The sequence below is a fragment of the Colobus angolensis genome, unplaced genomic scaffold, assembly GCF_000951035.1.
Source record: "Colobus angolensis palliatus isolate OR3802 unplaced genomic scaffold, Cang.pa_1.0 Scaffold74, whole genome shotgun sequence".
In the NCBI taxonomy this organism is placed as follows: Eukaryota; Metazoa; Chordata; class Mammalia; order Primates; family Cercopithecidae; genus Colobus; species Colobus angolensis.
In genome coordinates, this window is record NW_012121154.1 from 11,231,535 (window position 1) to 11,245,552 (window position 14,018).

The following is a 14,018-nucleotide window of genomic DNA, read 5'->3' on the forward strand; positions in this document are numbered from 1 at the left end:
TGGGTGCAGCACACCAACATGGCACAAGTATACATATGTAACAAACCTGCACATTATGCACATGTACCCTAGAACTTAAAGTATAATAATAAAAAAAAAAGCATTTAGGGGTGAATCATCATGATATGTATATGTTACTTTCAAATGGTTCTACACACATAAAATACATACACATATAGACGCACAGCACAGACTTTTTAAAAGCACACACATATATGCACAGCATGTATACACCACATATATATACAGCATATATACATGCATATATATGCACAGCATATATGTAGATATACCACATTGCCAAGGGAAATATGACAGGATGTTATTTTTTGAGTGATTGTTATATTCTTCTTTGAACTTTTGTATATTTGAAATTTTTCATAATAAAAATTTGGGAGGAATCACAAAAAAAAAAAAAAAAAGATGGAAAAACTCTAGCTCCTTGTCTGCACCATGACATGACAGCAGAACTCAGATGGGGATGTGTTAACGATTACTTGGAACCTCAGAGATATATTTAAAAAATCTCTAAACCTGTTCTATGTTCCAAGAACATTAAGGGGACTCCTTATAGCTTACATGAAAATCCATGAACAATTTTCAATAATTTTTAATATGCTGGTACATGTATTTTACAACCAGACATCAGTGTGAGGAACATTGCTAGTAGCAGCCACACTGCCTCATCATGGTCCATAGCAAACATTCAGGGTTAAAGATTTTTCAGTAAGGACAGTGATTTTTCAATTGTAAAATGTTTAAGTTGATCATTCAGCAAACATTTATTGAGTCTATGTTTCACGCCAAGCATGATCAAACGTTAAAAAAACCAAAAAGTTAAATCATGGTTCCTGCCCTCAAAAAGCTCTCAGTTGGGGGAAATGAGTGTTTAAACAAATAATTATGATGCAACAGAAACAGAGCATGTTAAGGGAGTCAGGCAAGTCATCATATAGGAGGAGACATGGGAGTTGTAATTCAGAATTTTCCTTTGATTCTTGAGAAGGGATTTATTCCCCTTGCCACGCAGACTCGTCCCTCCTCCTTCCTAAGTCTAAGCCTGTATGGACACTTTTTGGAGGAAATGTGTGCTATTTCTTTATAATACAAATAATGTAAGTTCACTGTAAACAAATTACAAAATAGAGATACATTTTTTAAAAATTAAACATTCATAATTTTACCCCACTGATCTACTTATGCTTTTTATTTCATACAAACCAACCTTGAATAAAATTTTGCTTCAGCAAAATCCCTTCGCTTTATGATGTGCTTTGCGCCAGGGACTCTGGAAAGTCAAGTCATACAAGTAAAGCCTGAATCCATGCTGTGATTTGAATGTGTCCCCTCCAAAATTCAGGTGTTGCCTACTTGACAGTAGTAAGAGGTGGGGCCTTTAAGCTGTGATTAGGTCATAAGGGTTACTCCCCCTGTGAATGGGATTAAAGTCCTTACAAAGAAGGCTTCACGCCCAACTGGCTTGCCCCTTTGCCTTCCACCATGTGAGGACACAGCATTCCTCCTCTTAGGGGGATACATCATCAAAGCACCATCTTAGAAGCATAAAGCAGCCTTCACCAGACAACCAAACCTGCCAGCACCTTGATTTTGAACTTCCCAGCCTTTGAAACTGTGAGAAAATAAATTTCTTTTCCTGATCAATTACCGAGTCTGTGGCACTCTGTTATAGCAGTGCAAGTAAGACAATCCACTCCCCTATGATTTCAAAGCCCTCGTAAAGGCTAAAATCCAAAAGTAAATCATGCCCACTAGCATTCTCTCCTCAGCCTCAATTAAGAAAAAAGTAGCCTCTGACATCCAGAACCTGGTCTGGCAATCCCTGCTGGGCCTTGGTGTCCTCCTATGGAACATAAACAGTTTCCCAGAACATCAGCTTCAGGCAAAGCTACTCTGTGACCATGATGAATCAAGATAGAGACACATCTATTTCTTAATCTTGTCTCAACAGAGACGCAACTTTAGCACTGTCCAAGTCACAAAGGTGCCAAGTAGCCTCTCTCCTGGCTCGTAGGAGCGACTGCTGCTTCTTTATCAATTATAGCAGTAGTCGTGCTCTAGTCTGCCCTTATGGTAGATTTATTGAGATACCTAACCACAGAATTGTTCCCACTTCCAGACAGCATCGAATCCAGAGCAAAGCTCCACTTTCTTAAACCCTACCTTAATCACCAAAGAGAGTCCAAATCTTTTTAATTTAATTTTTTTATTTTTATTTTTTAGACAGAGTCTCACTCCGTCACCTAGGCTGGAATGCAGTGGCATGATTTCGGCTCACTGCTATCTCCGCCTCCTGGGTTCAAGTGATTCTCCCGCCTCAGCCTCCTGAGTAGCTGGGACTATAGGCGTGTGCCGTCATGTCCAGCTAATTTTTTTGTATTTTTAGTAGAGATGGGGTTTCACTGTGTTAGCCAGGATGGTCTTAATCTCCTGACCTTGTGATCCACCCGCCTTGGCCTCCCAAAGTGTTGGTATTACAGGCCTGAGCCACCGCGCCCCGCCCAACCCAAATCTTATAATAACAATTCCTTTTGTAACATCCTCTTCTTGAGATGCCCCATGGTTCCCCTATGGTTTGCCTTCTCCCACACTGCAACAAGCACTAAACCAGCCTGTTCAACCTATTCAACTTCAACTAGGTGTGTTCTTGGTGGTGTTTGGCTGCAAGGCACTGGAAGCCTATAATAAACACACTGTGATCTGGAGAGAGAGAAAATCTATATTCCTTTCCTCTCTGGGTGCCTACCTCTCTCCTTCCTCATTTTTAAAAATTTTTTTTAATGGACAAATAATAATGGTACATATTCCTTGGATCCACAGCTCTCTCTCTCTCTCTCTCTATATATATATATATACACACATATATATACACACACAATGTATAGTGGTAGTTTTTCAAAGCCTCAATTTTAAACTGCCCAGGATTTATTTCTCATGTCACAGTAATCTATCTTCCCTTGACCGCTTGACTCCAAAGATTGAGCAAGAAGCTTTCTGTGCTACAAAGCTGCCTCAGGTGGTCTCACCTCACCTAAAACCACCCTCATTTTCAGCCAAATTGCCAATCGCCTACTTTTTTTTTGTTTTTTTTTGAGGTGGAGTCTTGCTGTGTTGCCCAGGTTGGAGTGTAGTGGTGCAATCTAGGCTCACTGCAAGCTCCGCCTCCCAGGTTCAAGGGATTCTCTTGTGTTCAGCCTCTTGAGTAGCTGGGACTACAGGCCCCTGCCACCACAGCTGGCTTTTTTTTTTTTTTTTTTTTTTTGTATTTTTAGTAGAGGTAAGGTTTCACTATGTTGGCCAGGTTGGTCTCAAACTCCTGACCTCAGGTGATCTGCCCGCCTCAGCCTCCCAAAGTGCTGGGATTACAGGTGTGAGCCACCATGTCCAGCCCAAATTGCCAATCGCCTTCTGATTGTAAAATCTGAATGTCCTTTTCTATCCTCCGTCCTCTGTTTGTCCTTGTTAGGTATCTCTATCATGTTCAGATTTCTTCCCTCAGTTCCCCCCACCTCAGAGGCTTGCCTCTTCTCCAGAATTCCCTCTTCTTCCTACCCCTGCTCAGTCACGTGTCTTCCTCACTTGGCTGCTTCCTCCCTGCTCCAACCATCTCCCTAATGAATGCACTGCCTCCCCAGCATCAATAGGCTGATGGCTTTCAAATCTCCCTGGCTGCTCCAGCCAGTGACAGGCCCCCTTCTCAGCAGGCTGCTGGAGAACTCTGCAACTCCCTCACAGCCAACATATGGAAGTGTAATTGATTATCTTTTCTTCCAAACACCTCTAACATTTTCTTCATTTCTTCTCTGTTCCTGGCATCAACGTCCACCCAGTCACCAAGGCCAGAAATGACAGAGTAGCCCCAGATTTCCTCCCTGTCCTCACCCGTACCCCCATACCTTCTCTAGGTCTCTCTAACATATCCCCTTCTTTCTGGCCCCCAAAATCTAATCACAGTAATACATATAATGTATAATGATCATGTTTTTTCAAAGCCTCAACTTTAAACTGCCCAGCATTTAGTTCTTGTTTCACAATAATCTGTCTTCCCTTGTCTGCTGTCCATCATCTGCCTTTAATCTGTCAACAACTCTGCAACACATTCCACCCCCAACCCCCATTAGGTTTTCTTTACTTGTTCTATCATTCTCCTGCTTCCTTCCCATAGCCTGCAGAACGCCTAAGTCCCTGAGCATTAACAGAAGGCCCTGCATGATCTTTTCCATTTACCTTTCCAGGTCTCATGGTTTAGCTGTAATGAATTACTGGCTAGCCTCCTCTTTCTTATCTATCAGACTATTGTAGTTTAATTGTTTGCTCATTCATTTGACAAACATTTATGAGGTACATACTGTGCATCAGATATTGTGAGAAGCTTTAGAGATTCCATACTAAAAAAGCACAGCCCTTACCCTCAAGGAGCATATATCTCGTGGCAGACAAGGCATTGTGATGATGTTCTTATGACAACATGCAATAAACAGTTGTCAAATGAATGAATGCATGCACAAGTAAGTTGCTCTCCCTGTGCCTTTGTTTCCTCATCTTCAAAGTGTAGATAATAATAGTTTCTTTTTCAGAGGATTGCTGTGAAGATTAGATGAGTTTGTAGAGTGCTTGGAGTGGTGTCTGCACATAACAGTGTTGACAGTGTTCCTATTTAACGTGCCTTGAGAATTCTGTAGAGAGTTATGTATGAGGGCTGTCTAGACCAGCTTGAGGGGAAGAGGGAGGGAATCAGAGATGTTTTCTCCAGAGGGAGGGAGTAATACCATAAGCAGGGTCTGACAGCCCGAGTTAGACAGAACAAAAGAACGTAAAAGGATAGCCCAGGCAAAGAAAACTGGGAGAGTATGGGGTGCAGATAGCACCAGGATGATACAGTGAGGTGCATTCAGGGAGTTTTAAGGTAAAAATGAGAGGATGACAAGAAATGAGGTAGGAGAGACAAACTGAAGCCAGATTGTAAGGGATTTTCCTTCCATATGTGATAAGCAGTAGGAATTTTACTATGACGATAAACTATTGCTTCCAATTGAGATACTGAAGGATTTTAAGCAGGCAAATGAAAGAAGCATATTTCCATTTTAGAAAGCTCATTATAGCAGCTCTGTAAAGGCACCATGAAAATAGGAGCAGAAAAATCAAGAAGGAGGATATTTGGCAGTTCCCAAAGGAGGCACTGCTGGGCCCTGATGTAAAGTGGGTCAGTGAGAATGGGAAGGAGGAGATAGATGGTTCTCCTCTCCCTTTTTCCCTTTTTTTTTGAGACTCTGTCACTGAGGCTGGAGTATAGTGGTACGATCTTGGCTCACTGCAACCTCCGCCTCCCGGGTTCAAGCCATTCTCCTACCTCAGCCTCTCGAGTAGCTGGAATTACAGGCCCGTGCCACCACGCCCAGCTAATTTTTGTATTTTTAGTAGAGACAGGGTTTCACCATGTTGGCCAGGCTGGTCTCAAACTCCTGACCTCAAGTGATCTGCCTGCCTCAGCCTCCCAAAGTGCTGGGATTACAGGCATGAGCCACTGCACCTGGCCTCCTCTCCTTTATTCTTAAATTTTACTGGCCATTCAGGTCTGACTTCCTGGGATGCCTTTCCTAACACCTTCAAGCAAACTTAGCTACCTCTGTGATCTATAAATCTGTCATTTTTATCTTAGCCTGTGAGTTCCTCAAGAACAAGAAATGGGTCGTTTTCACTTTCATATCCATATTTAGCACTGTGAGCTAGGACAGAGGTCTTGCGGGTGTTGTATATACTTTTGCAGAAAAATGACTTTTGGCTGGGCGTGGTGGCTCATGCTTGCAATTCTAGCACTTTGAGAGGCTGAGGCTGGTGGATTACCTGAGGTCAGGAGTTCAAGACTAGCCTGGCCAACATGGTGAAACCCTGTCTCTACTAAAATTACAAAAATTAGCCAGGTGCAGTGGCATGCACCTGTAATCCCAGCTCCTCAGGAGGCTGAGGCAGGGGAATTGCTTGAACCTGGGAGGCGGAGGTTGTGGTTAGCCAAGATTGCATTGCTGCACTCCAGCCTGGGTGACAGAGCGAGACTTTGTCTCAAAAAAAAAAAGAAAGAAAAAGAGTTTCAACTAATGTTTTATAAGAAAAGGGATTAAGATTACAGACTCTCTAAGACATAACGAGTACATTTTCTAATCCTTTTACTTTTTCAATATGTTTAGCAAGCAGTACAGTCTTGTAATAACAGATATCCTCAGGATCCACAGGAAAAAGTTCGCTTTGCTTGAATTGTTTAATTAAAATCAACAAATATACTGAGCATGTTAAAATGGAAAGGCACAGTGCTGTGATGTATGGTAACTGCAATTGTTTTTCCTCTAATAAATATATTAGATATTCCTTATCCAATATATAAAAATGATTACATGACAAAATGTTACTTTATTTGAGGAGACAATTAATGTTTTAATTAAAAATAGATAAGGCCAGAATAAATATATAGTTTATAGCACTAATTATTTTCCTTATTTCCTGACAGTAGAAAGCCATCACTCTTGCAGTCTTGTTAGCATTATTTTTCACTTTATCTTGGATAGATTGATATAATTTCAATGAGTTAGATGCTATTGAAAAGCCCAGTGTTTTTCTTCTGGTCCTGGACTGTACAGCATTTTTAATAACATGCACATCTACCATCGTGTAAATCATGCTCATGTGTAATACTATTATAAAGGCATTTTTCTTTTCCTCACTGGTTGCGAGGGTTTTTCCCATTGGTTTTTCTTGGCTTTTTCTTTTCATTTTAAATGAAAAGAATAATTTGCCTCCTCCCAACCCCAATAATTCATTTATAATAGAAAAGACTAAAAACTTTAAGGCTTAAAAGAAATAGTTTGTAGACAATGGTAAGTGTTAATAAAATTAGACATTTCTTTTTCTGACACTATAAATTTTCCAGGATATTAATGCTCACTGCTATGTGGTATTCTATGTTTTCAGTAATGTGAGCAATTTCATAGTCTGGAAGAAGATTTGTATTATGATCGAATTCTCGAGCCTACATACAAAGGCACAATTTAATATCTGTCTTCTCAAAAGTCACAGGATAAAAATCTGTTAAACCCAGGAATACTGATAGTACGTTTGAAACTACAACTAGAATGAAGTTTTATAATTTAAGGACTATGTGTGTAAATAATCAGGATTTTGCCATTAATAATCATTAAGCATCATGTTACTTAGATAAAGTCATATTGTGATATATACAACTAATAATAAATGGTATTTTCTTAGGTATCTCAAAAACCGACATAATTTTTCCTCATTTCTCTCCAAAGCTCATCAGATATTCTTTAGCAGAGAGATAATTAATAAAAGTTTCCTTTAAATTCAATAATATAATTCTAAAAGTTAACAAATTCCCCCCAAATGTCATTTGTAAACAAAAATTAATACTATACTTACAATAAACAATGAAAATGGCATGACATTTACCAAGGCGGACATCAGATATTTTCATTATCAAGATGCTGAAATCAAGGAATGTATGTACGGCTGAGACAAACTTGTATTCAATCTATGAAGATTTTTAGAATGACTTACATGGTAAGCTCTACGTCAGCATCTGGGGAACCAAAGCCCCTTAAGGCATAGTCCCCATACTTGAGAAGCTCAGTCTGTCTAGGGCAACACCCATCCCTTTTCAGAGAAAAATTATCTATGAAGTGGTAAATGCTATAATGGAAACACAAGGTAGGGTGGAAACTCAAGGGACGGGGGAACAAATGAGCATCAGAGTGTGGATCCTGGTTTTAACTTTTTCATTGTGTTGTGTCTGTGTGTGCATGTGTGTGCATCCTGGTCATACACATCTGACAGTATGTAAAATTTAATCTAAATTGATACAACGTCTAGCCACCCAAGTCTGAAATTAATAGTGCACACAGTTGAAACAGACCCATAGATACTGTACACAAAATCATGTATAATATGATCAAATGTTAAAAGCAATAATCAGAAACATTTTCAACAAAGCTGACAAGACATTTAAGTGGTAAATTAAGCAAGCACATTCTGTAGAATTTAACAATTACGACTAAGATTTGTACTTCTAGAATAACTAAAGGTAATTCATTAGAAAAAAATTATGAAAATAAATTTTCTTTTGCTCACACTTAGTATATTCAGAAGTCCATAGATCTTTGTTGGTAATTACTAAATAAATAAGTATTAGTGATACGAAGGGTCAATACTTTAAATTTTTAAAGCATTATGATTAAGTCATCATAATGAAATGCTTACTTGGTATGGAACATAGGACCTATCATGAATAGTTTGGACGTAACACAAACAAATCAAATACGACTCTTACCTCCTTGTTCACACAACTGCTGGGCTAAAGCATCTTTGAAAATAATCTGGCCCCGGTGTGTTGCTGTAGCCCTGGAAACAAACAGGAAAGGGTTAATTCAAATCTTGGAATATGTCTGGTGAAAATGTATTTTTAAAACTTTTTTAAAAAGCTTATTCTTAAACTTTATTGTGTCGATATGATATTTTTAATGAGTACATCAGAACAGTGATATAAATAACAATGGCGTGAAAGCTTAAACCAAGACACCTGGGTTGAGGACTGTCTTCAGGTTTTACTATATAAAGACATTGTAACAGTTGTGAGCTTGTTCTGAAAACAGCGGATGTGAATAAAGCCTATAGAATAAAAAGGATGGAGAAGAGGCTTATTAAAATTTCTTCTTCAGGAGACCTTGATATAAAATGTTTTGTGGAGCAATACTGATATTAATACTGGAGAAAGATGCTCTTAAGGTACTTTTTTTCTGAAATCAATAGTCACTGGAACATATAGAGACAGAGAATTACATTTTTAAAAAGTATTTTCTTAAAAAGAGGGCTATTCAAAGCTTTCATAATAAAATCTGTCATAACAAATAAAACCATATGAAGGAGATTCACTATTTGAAGGCGATGTATATCTTTTACCTCTTCTAATCAGAGCTGTGCACATGGATTGATGAAAAAAAAAAATAACATCCTTGCAGCAGATGTGTTATTCAGTGGCTATAATAAAAAATGTCCTATTAAAGGAATAATTATGCTTTATATATGAAGGGTTTTCCCTTAAAAAGAATCTTGCTGGTGCAAAATGAGTTAAATTTAAAACAGAAAATCATGTCTCTTTAAGAAACTTGATATTAGAAAATAAGCCATACGCAAAACCTTTTTAAATAACAAAATAATTAACATGAAATCTTAACTTTAGTTTTAGCCAAAACCATCCTAGGGCAAAAATAATTTAACTGTCATCTGCTGAAGATGGATTATGTACAAGGCACTGTACTAGCTTACCACAGGGCCAAGTTTAGGCTACGTATTCCCCCTTGATACGTGCGCCCTTCCTTTGGTCAACATCTTGTCGTTTGCTGGGCCCAGTAGGGCTTCCTGGCTCCCAACATTCCTCACTCTGGCCCATGTGTGGATGCATATTTCCCCTCCCTTCTGCAGACCTTTCTGAATTCCATCCTGATTGAATTGTAAGTAGACCCCAGTGTCAATACCCCTGGAACCAACTCTCTGAAAGTAATCTGATAAATTAATCCATGTTGAAGTGTTAATGGGTGATATCACTTCAAGCTAACATATTTCAGCAGTGAAAGTATTATACCTTCACACACACACATGCACACGCGTGCACACACACACACACAATGGCACAATAGTGAGAGTTTTGAATGGTGGGAGGGAGACATAATTGGAGAGAAAAATCATTGAGTGGCCTTCAACTCACACCATATGTGAAGCCTATAAGGGGTATCAGCCCTTGTTGTTGCATATTAATCATTATCAAAATTACACATAAACAGATGCTACCATTCTTTTTATATATTCACATATGTTTATAGGTTTTCCTTTGCTTTCAGAAAGCTGAAAATGAGGAGAACTAAACATAGGGCCAATCCAAGCCATAAACATGGCCTAGAGGCTCACTAATCGGTACAGATTTTATGACCAGAGGGAACACCGTAACTTTTTTACTTAAATACACTGTTCAAACCCATCAAGCCAAGAGTGTCTGAGTTTACTTACACTTCTAATAACAACACAGTGATCACCAACGTAGAATTTTAGTGTGACATTTGCTTTGGAAGGGACACATTTTCTGAAATCACTAACCACCAAGAAAAGTCCTACGACACACAGTGTTTAAATAATTGTTTGTTTTAGTTGTCTTCTGGTTGTAAGTATATAATATTCCTATCATAATATTTCTTCTTGGTCCACAAGCCTAGTTGTCATTGTGCCAGCCTATGCTCCCATGATCACGATCAGTCCAATTATCAAAATAAGATTCAGGTAACAGAGGTTTCACCTTTTCTCTAAATATCAGATATACCAACATCTCTTAGTCACTTTACAGCATCTCATGAGGAGTCCACACTGTTTTCCCAATTCCTCAGTTTCCTCAGATTTATTATTTGTTGCCTTCATTAATATTCTTACTTCTGCTACTTTGGTTCAATAAATACATCTCATAAATTTCTAAAGAATAATGATAGAGTAACTGAACCTGCAGGAACCTTGAAGATCAGCTAGTCAAAACGTCTTTAGCAGTGGTACTCATTCTTCAAACAAATACGGAATTCGAATGACTAAAAGAGAGGAGCCCCAGCTTTTGAAGTTGTGGGGCTCCGCACTACCTATTTCCCAAATCTTGCCATTGTGCTTCTCTGGAACTCTTAGGGTTTAAGGGAGCAGGGTTTGAAAACCACTAAACTGGTCTAATTTTTACAGTATATGGATCAGGAATATGAGGCCAGGGAGGATATTAACCTACTGGAGGTTACACAGCCCATTAATGGCAGATAAGATCTGATTTCATGTCTTTGATTCAAGGCCTTGGATCCTTTTCCTTGCATCAGCAGTTTTCCAGATGTTTTCCACAGTGATGCCTTAGGGGTCTCCATGAGAGTCAAGAGAAGGAGGGGCAACAGCCAGTGTTCCAGGCACCAGCCAATTCAACCAAACTGTCTAGGCTTTATATGTTCTAATTATTTAATTTTGTTTAAAGAAAGGGCTCAGCAAATAAAAGCTGGCTTGAGAAGCACAGCATACCATGTGCTCAATGCCATTATCTGAGGTACCCTGCTTGGGAAAAGTAAAAGTAGTAATAATAACAGTGGCTGGTATATATACCTACTGTTATTCTAACAACTATTATGAATTGAAATTTACCCCTAGGCACTGTTGTAGGGCTTTACATAAATTAACTCAATTATTCCTGTCAACGGCCCTACAAAGTAGATATTCTTATCCATTTTTCCTGGGACACAGAACTATTGCATGATTTACGAATGTCACACAACTGGTGGTAAAGCCAGGATTAAAACCCAGGCAGTTTGAGTGTACAGTCTTTGCTTTTAAGCATTACAGCAATATTTCATTAACCTGGTTCAAAAATATGATGGTAGTTTTCAGTCTCTTTTCAGAGGAAGAGCCTGTTTTCAGGGCCCAATTTTCTTGTTTCTTTCTTTCTTTCTGTTGAGATGGAGTCTTTCTCCGTCACCAAGCTGGAGTGCAGTGTCGCGATTCTGGCTCACTGCAACCTTCGCCTCCTGGGTTCAAATGATTCTCCTGCCTCAGCCTCCTGAGTAGCTGGGACTACAGGCGTGTGCCACCATGCCCAGCTAATTTTTGTATTTTTAGTAGAAATGGGATTTCACCATGTTGACCAGGATGGTCTCGATCTCTTGATTGAGATCTGCCCGCCTCAGCTTTCCAAAGTGCTGGGATTACAGGTGTGAGCGACCACGCCCAGCCCAGGGCCTGATCTTTAAACAATTGTCTTCTCTGACTTGTGATCTCTACTCCAACCCTTCAGGTGAAAGCTGTTTTAGTTAACCTCCTTTTGGACAAACTTCTTGTCATTTCCATAGGAACTCTGGCCCCTTGGCCAGCAACTCCTTGCAATTTGTCTTTGAAAATACCATTTCTCTCTCTCGACTCCTTCTCCTGCAGTGTTTTGTGAGCCCCTCAAATTCTTTTCAACTTTTTATTATTTAATATAAAATCTAAGACAAGATACATTAAATGTTTATTTGCATATGTATTTATTCTTCACCTAGTACATAGTATTTGTTCAATTTTAAACTTCCTTCCATTTTATAGGTTTCAATTGATCTTTTTTAAAAAAATGTTTTAACATTTATTTTAAGTTCAGGAGTACATGTGCAGGTTTGTTACACAGGTAAACTTGTGTCATTGGGGTTTGTTGTACAGATTACTTCATCACCCAGGTATTAAGCCTAGTACTCATTAGTTATTTTTCCTGATCTTCTCCCTACTCCCACCCTCCACCCTCCAATAGGCCCCAGTGTGTGTTGTTCCTCTCTATGTGTCCATGTGTTCTCATCATTTAGCTCCCACCTATCCGTGAGAACATTTGGTATTTGATTTTCTGTTCCTGGGTTAGTTTGCTAAGGATAATGGCCTCCAGCTCCATCCATATCCCTGCAAAGGACCTGATCTCATTCTTTTTTTATGGCTGCATAGTATTCCATGGTATATATGTACCACGTTTTCTTTATCCAGTCTACCATTGATGGAGCCCCTCCACTTCTATCAGCTTACTGTAGTCCCCTTTCTACTCTTTGTCCTATTTCTTCTAATGAAGACCGCTTGCATCTTCCTGTATGCTACAGCCATAAGATTACTGGATGATGTTCTCAGCCATGCTGCTGCCCAAACCCTGGAACATATGTGGATACCCAACACACACGTGTGCTGACAGATAAACATCATTTGCATCATTTTCTTTCCAAACCCTTAGAACTCTCAGATAACATTTTAATCTAAAACGATCCTACCCTATAGGAGATGCATGGTTAGTATTTTTAAAGGTCTGCATATTGGCATCTTATCTTGGGGAAAAGAAAGAGCAGAAGCCCAAGTGACCAGCAGTAACACAGGCTCCCTTGCTTTATCCCATGAGCCATCTACACTGCTCTCCTCAGGGTGTGATTAATGTCAATATGGGAAGCCTATTTGAACATATTTAGAGCTGTCAAATAATTCATGGTGGCTTACCCACAGAATCACAGCATTTATTTCAAATCCTCTATGGAAATATATATATTCTACTATATAAATATATATTATATATTCCAAAATTGCTAAAAGCACAGTAACTCAGAATTAAGTCTCTAGAGGTCACGTCCTCCAATTTTTAAAATTACATTGACAGATAAAACTGTATGTAAAGCTGTGTATTAAATCTAGCTAATTAACATATGTGTTACCTCCTATAGTTATCCTTTTTGTGGTGAGATCCACATCCACTCTCTTAGCATTTTCAAGAGTTCAATACTATAGTCACCATGTTGTGTAAGAGATATCTTGAACTTATCCCTCCTGTCTAACTGAAATTTGTATCTTTTGACCAACATCTCCCCAACCACTCCCCAAACCACCCAGCCCCTGGTAATCCCCATTCTACTCTCTACTGCTATAAGACCAACTTTTTTAGATTCCACCAGGTCCTCCAATTTGTCACACACAATATATTTTTAAGTAAGAATACAGAGAGCTATGGTATATAGTGACAAGCCTGATTCATTTCCAGAATTGTTATTTTATGTAATTTACAGCTCTCTCTGGGGGAAAGGTCCATCACACCGATGGTGTTATTAACTATGTTGGTACTATTTGCACTTAATTTTACATAATTAGAAATATTTTTTCATAAGAGTTCGGAAAATATCCTCATTGTTCACTGTTTTGGAAAGTAGACCAAGTTTCTTAAACACGTTTCTAATAAGCACTTATCTTCTTCTTGGGAGATGCACAGATCTCTAAGGCTAACTTGCCAACAAGAGCCCCTATTAACTAAGTAATTTTAAAATCCCTTTGGACTGTTATTACTTATCATTTTAAAAGCTCTATAGATTCTCCAAAATGAAGAAAGTTCATTAAGATCATCATATTCAGTGCTTGAAAAAGCATTTGTTTTTTTTTTTTTTTTT

At 38.8% G+C, this 14,018-nt stretch overlaps 1 protein-coding gene across 1 annotated transcript in view; it reads right to left on the bottom strand.

The window, feature by feature from the left end:
• RELN (reelin) overlaps positions 1 to 14,018 on the bottom strand; it is a 536,970-nt gene that overhangs the window by 310,272 nt on the left and 212,680 nt on the right. Inside the window, exon 4 of the mRNA XM_011927764.1 lies at positions 8,354 to 8,424. Within this exon, the coding sequence (XP_011783154.1) occupies positions 8,354 to 8,424 (71 nt within the window). The remainder of the gene's footprint in view (positions 1 to 8,353; positions 8,425 to 14,018) is intronic.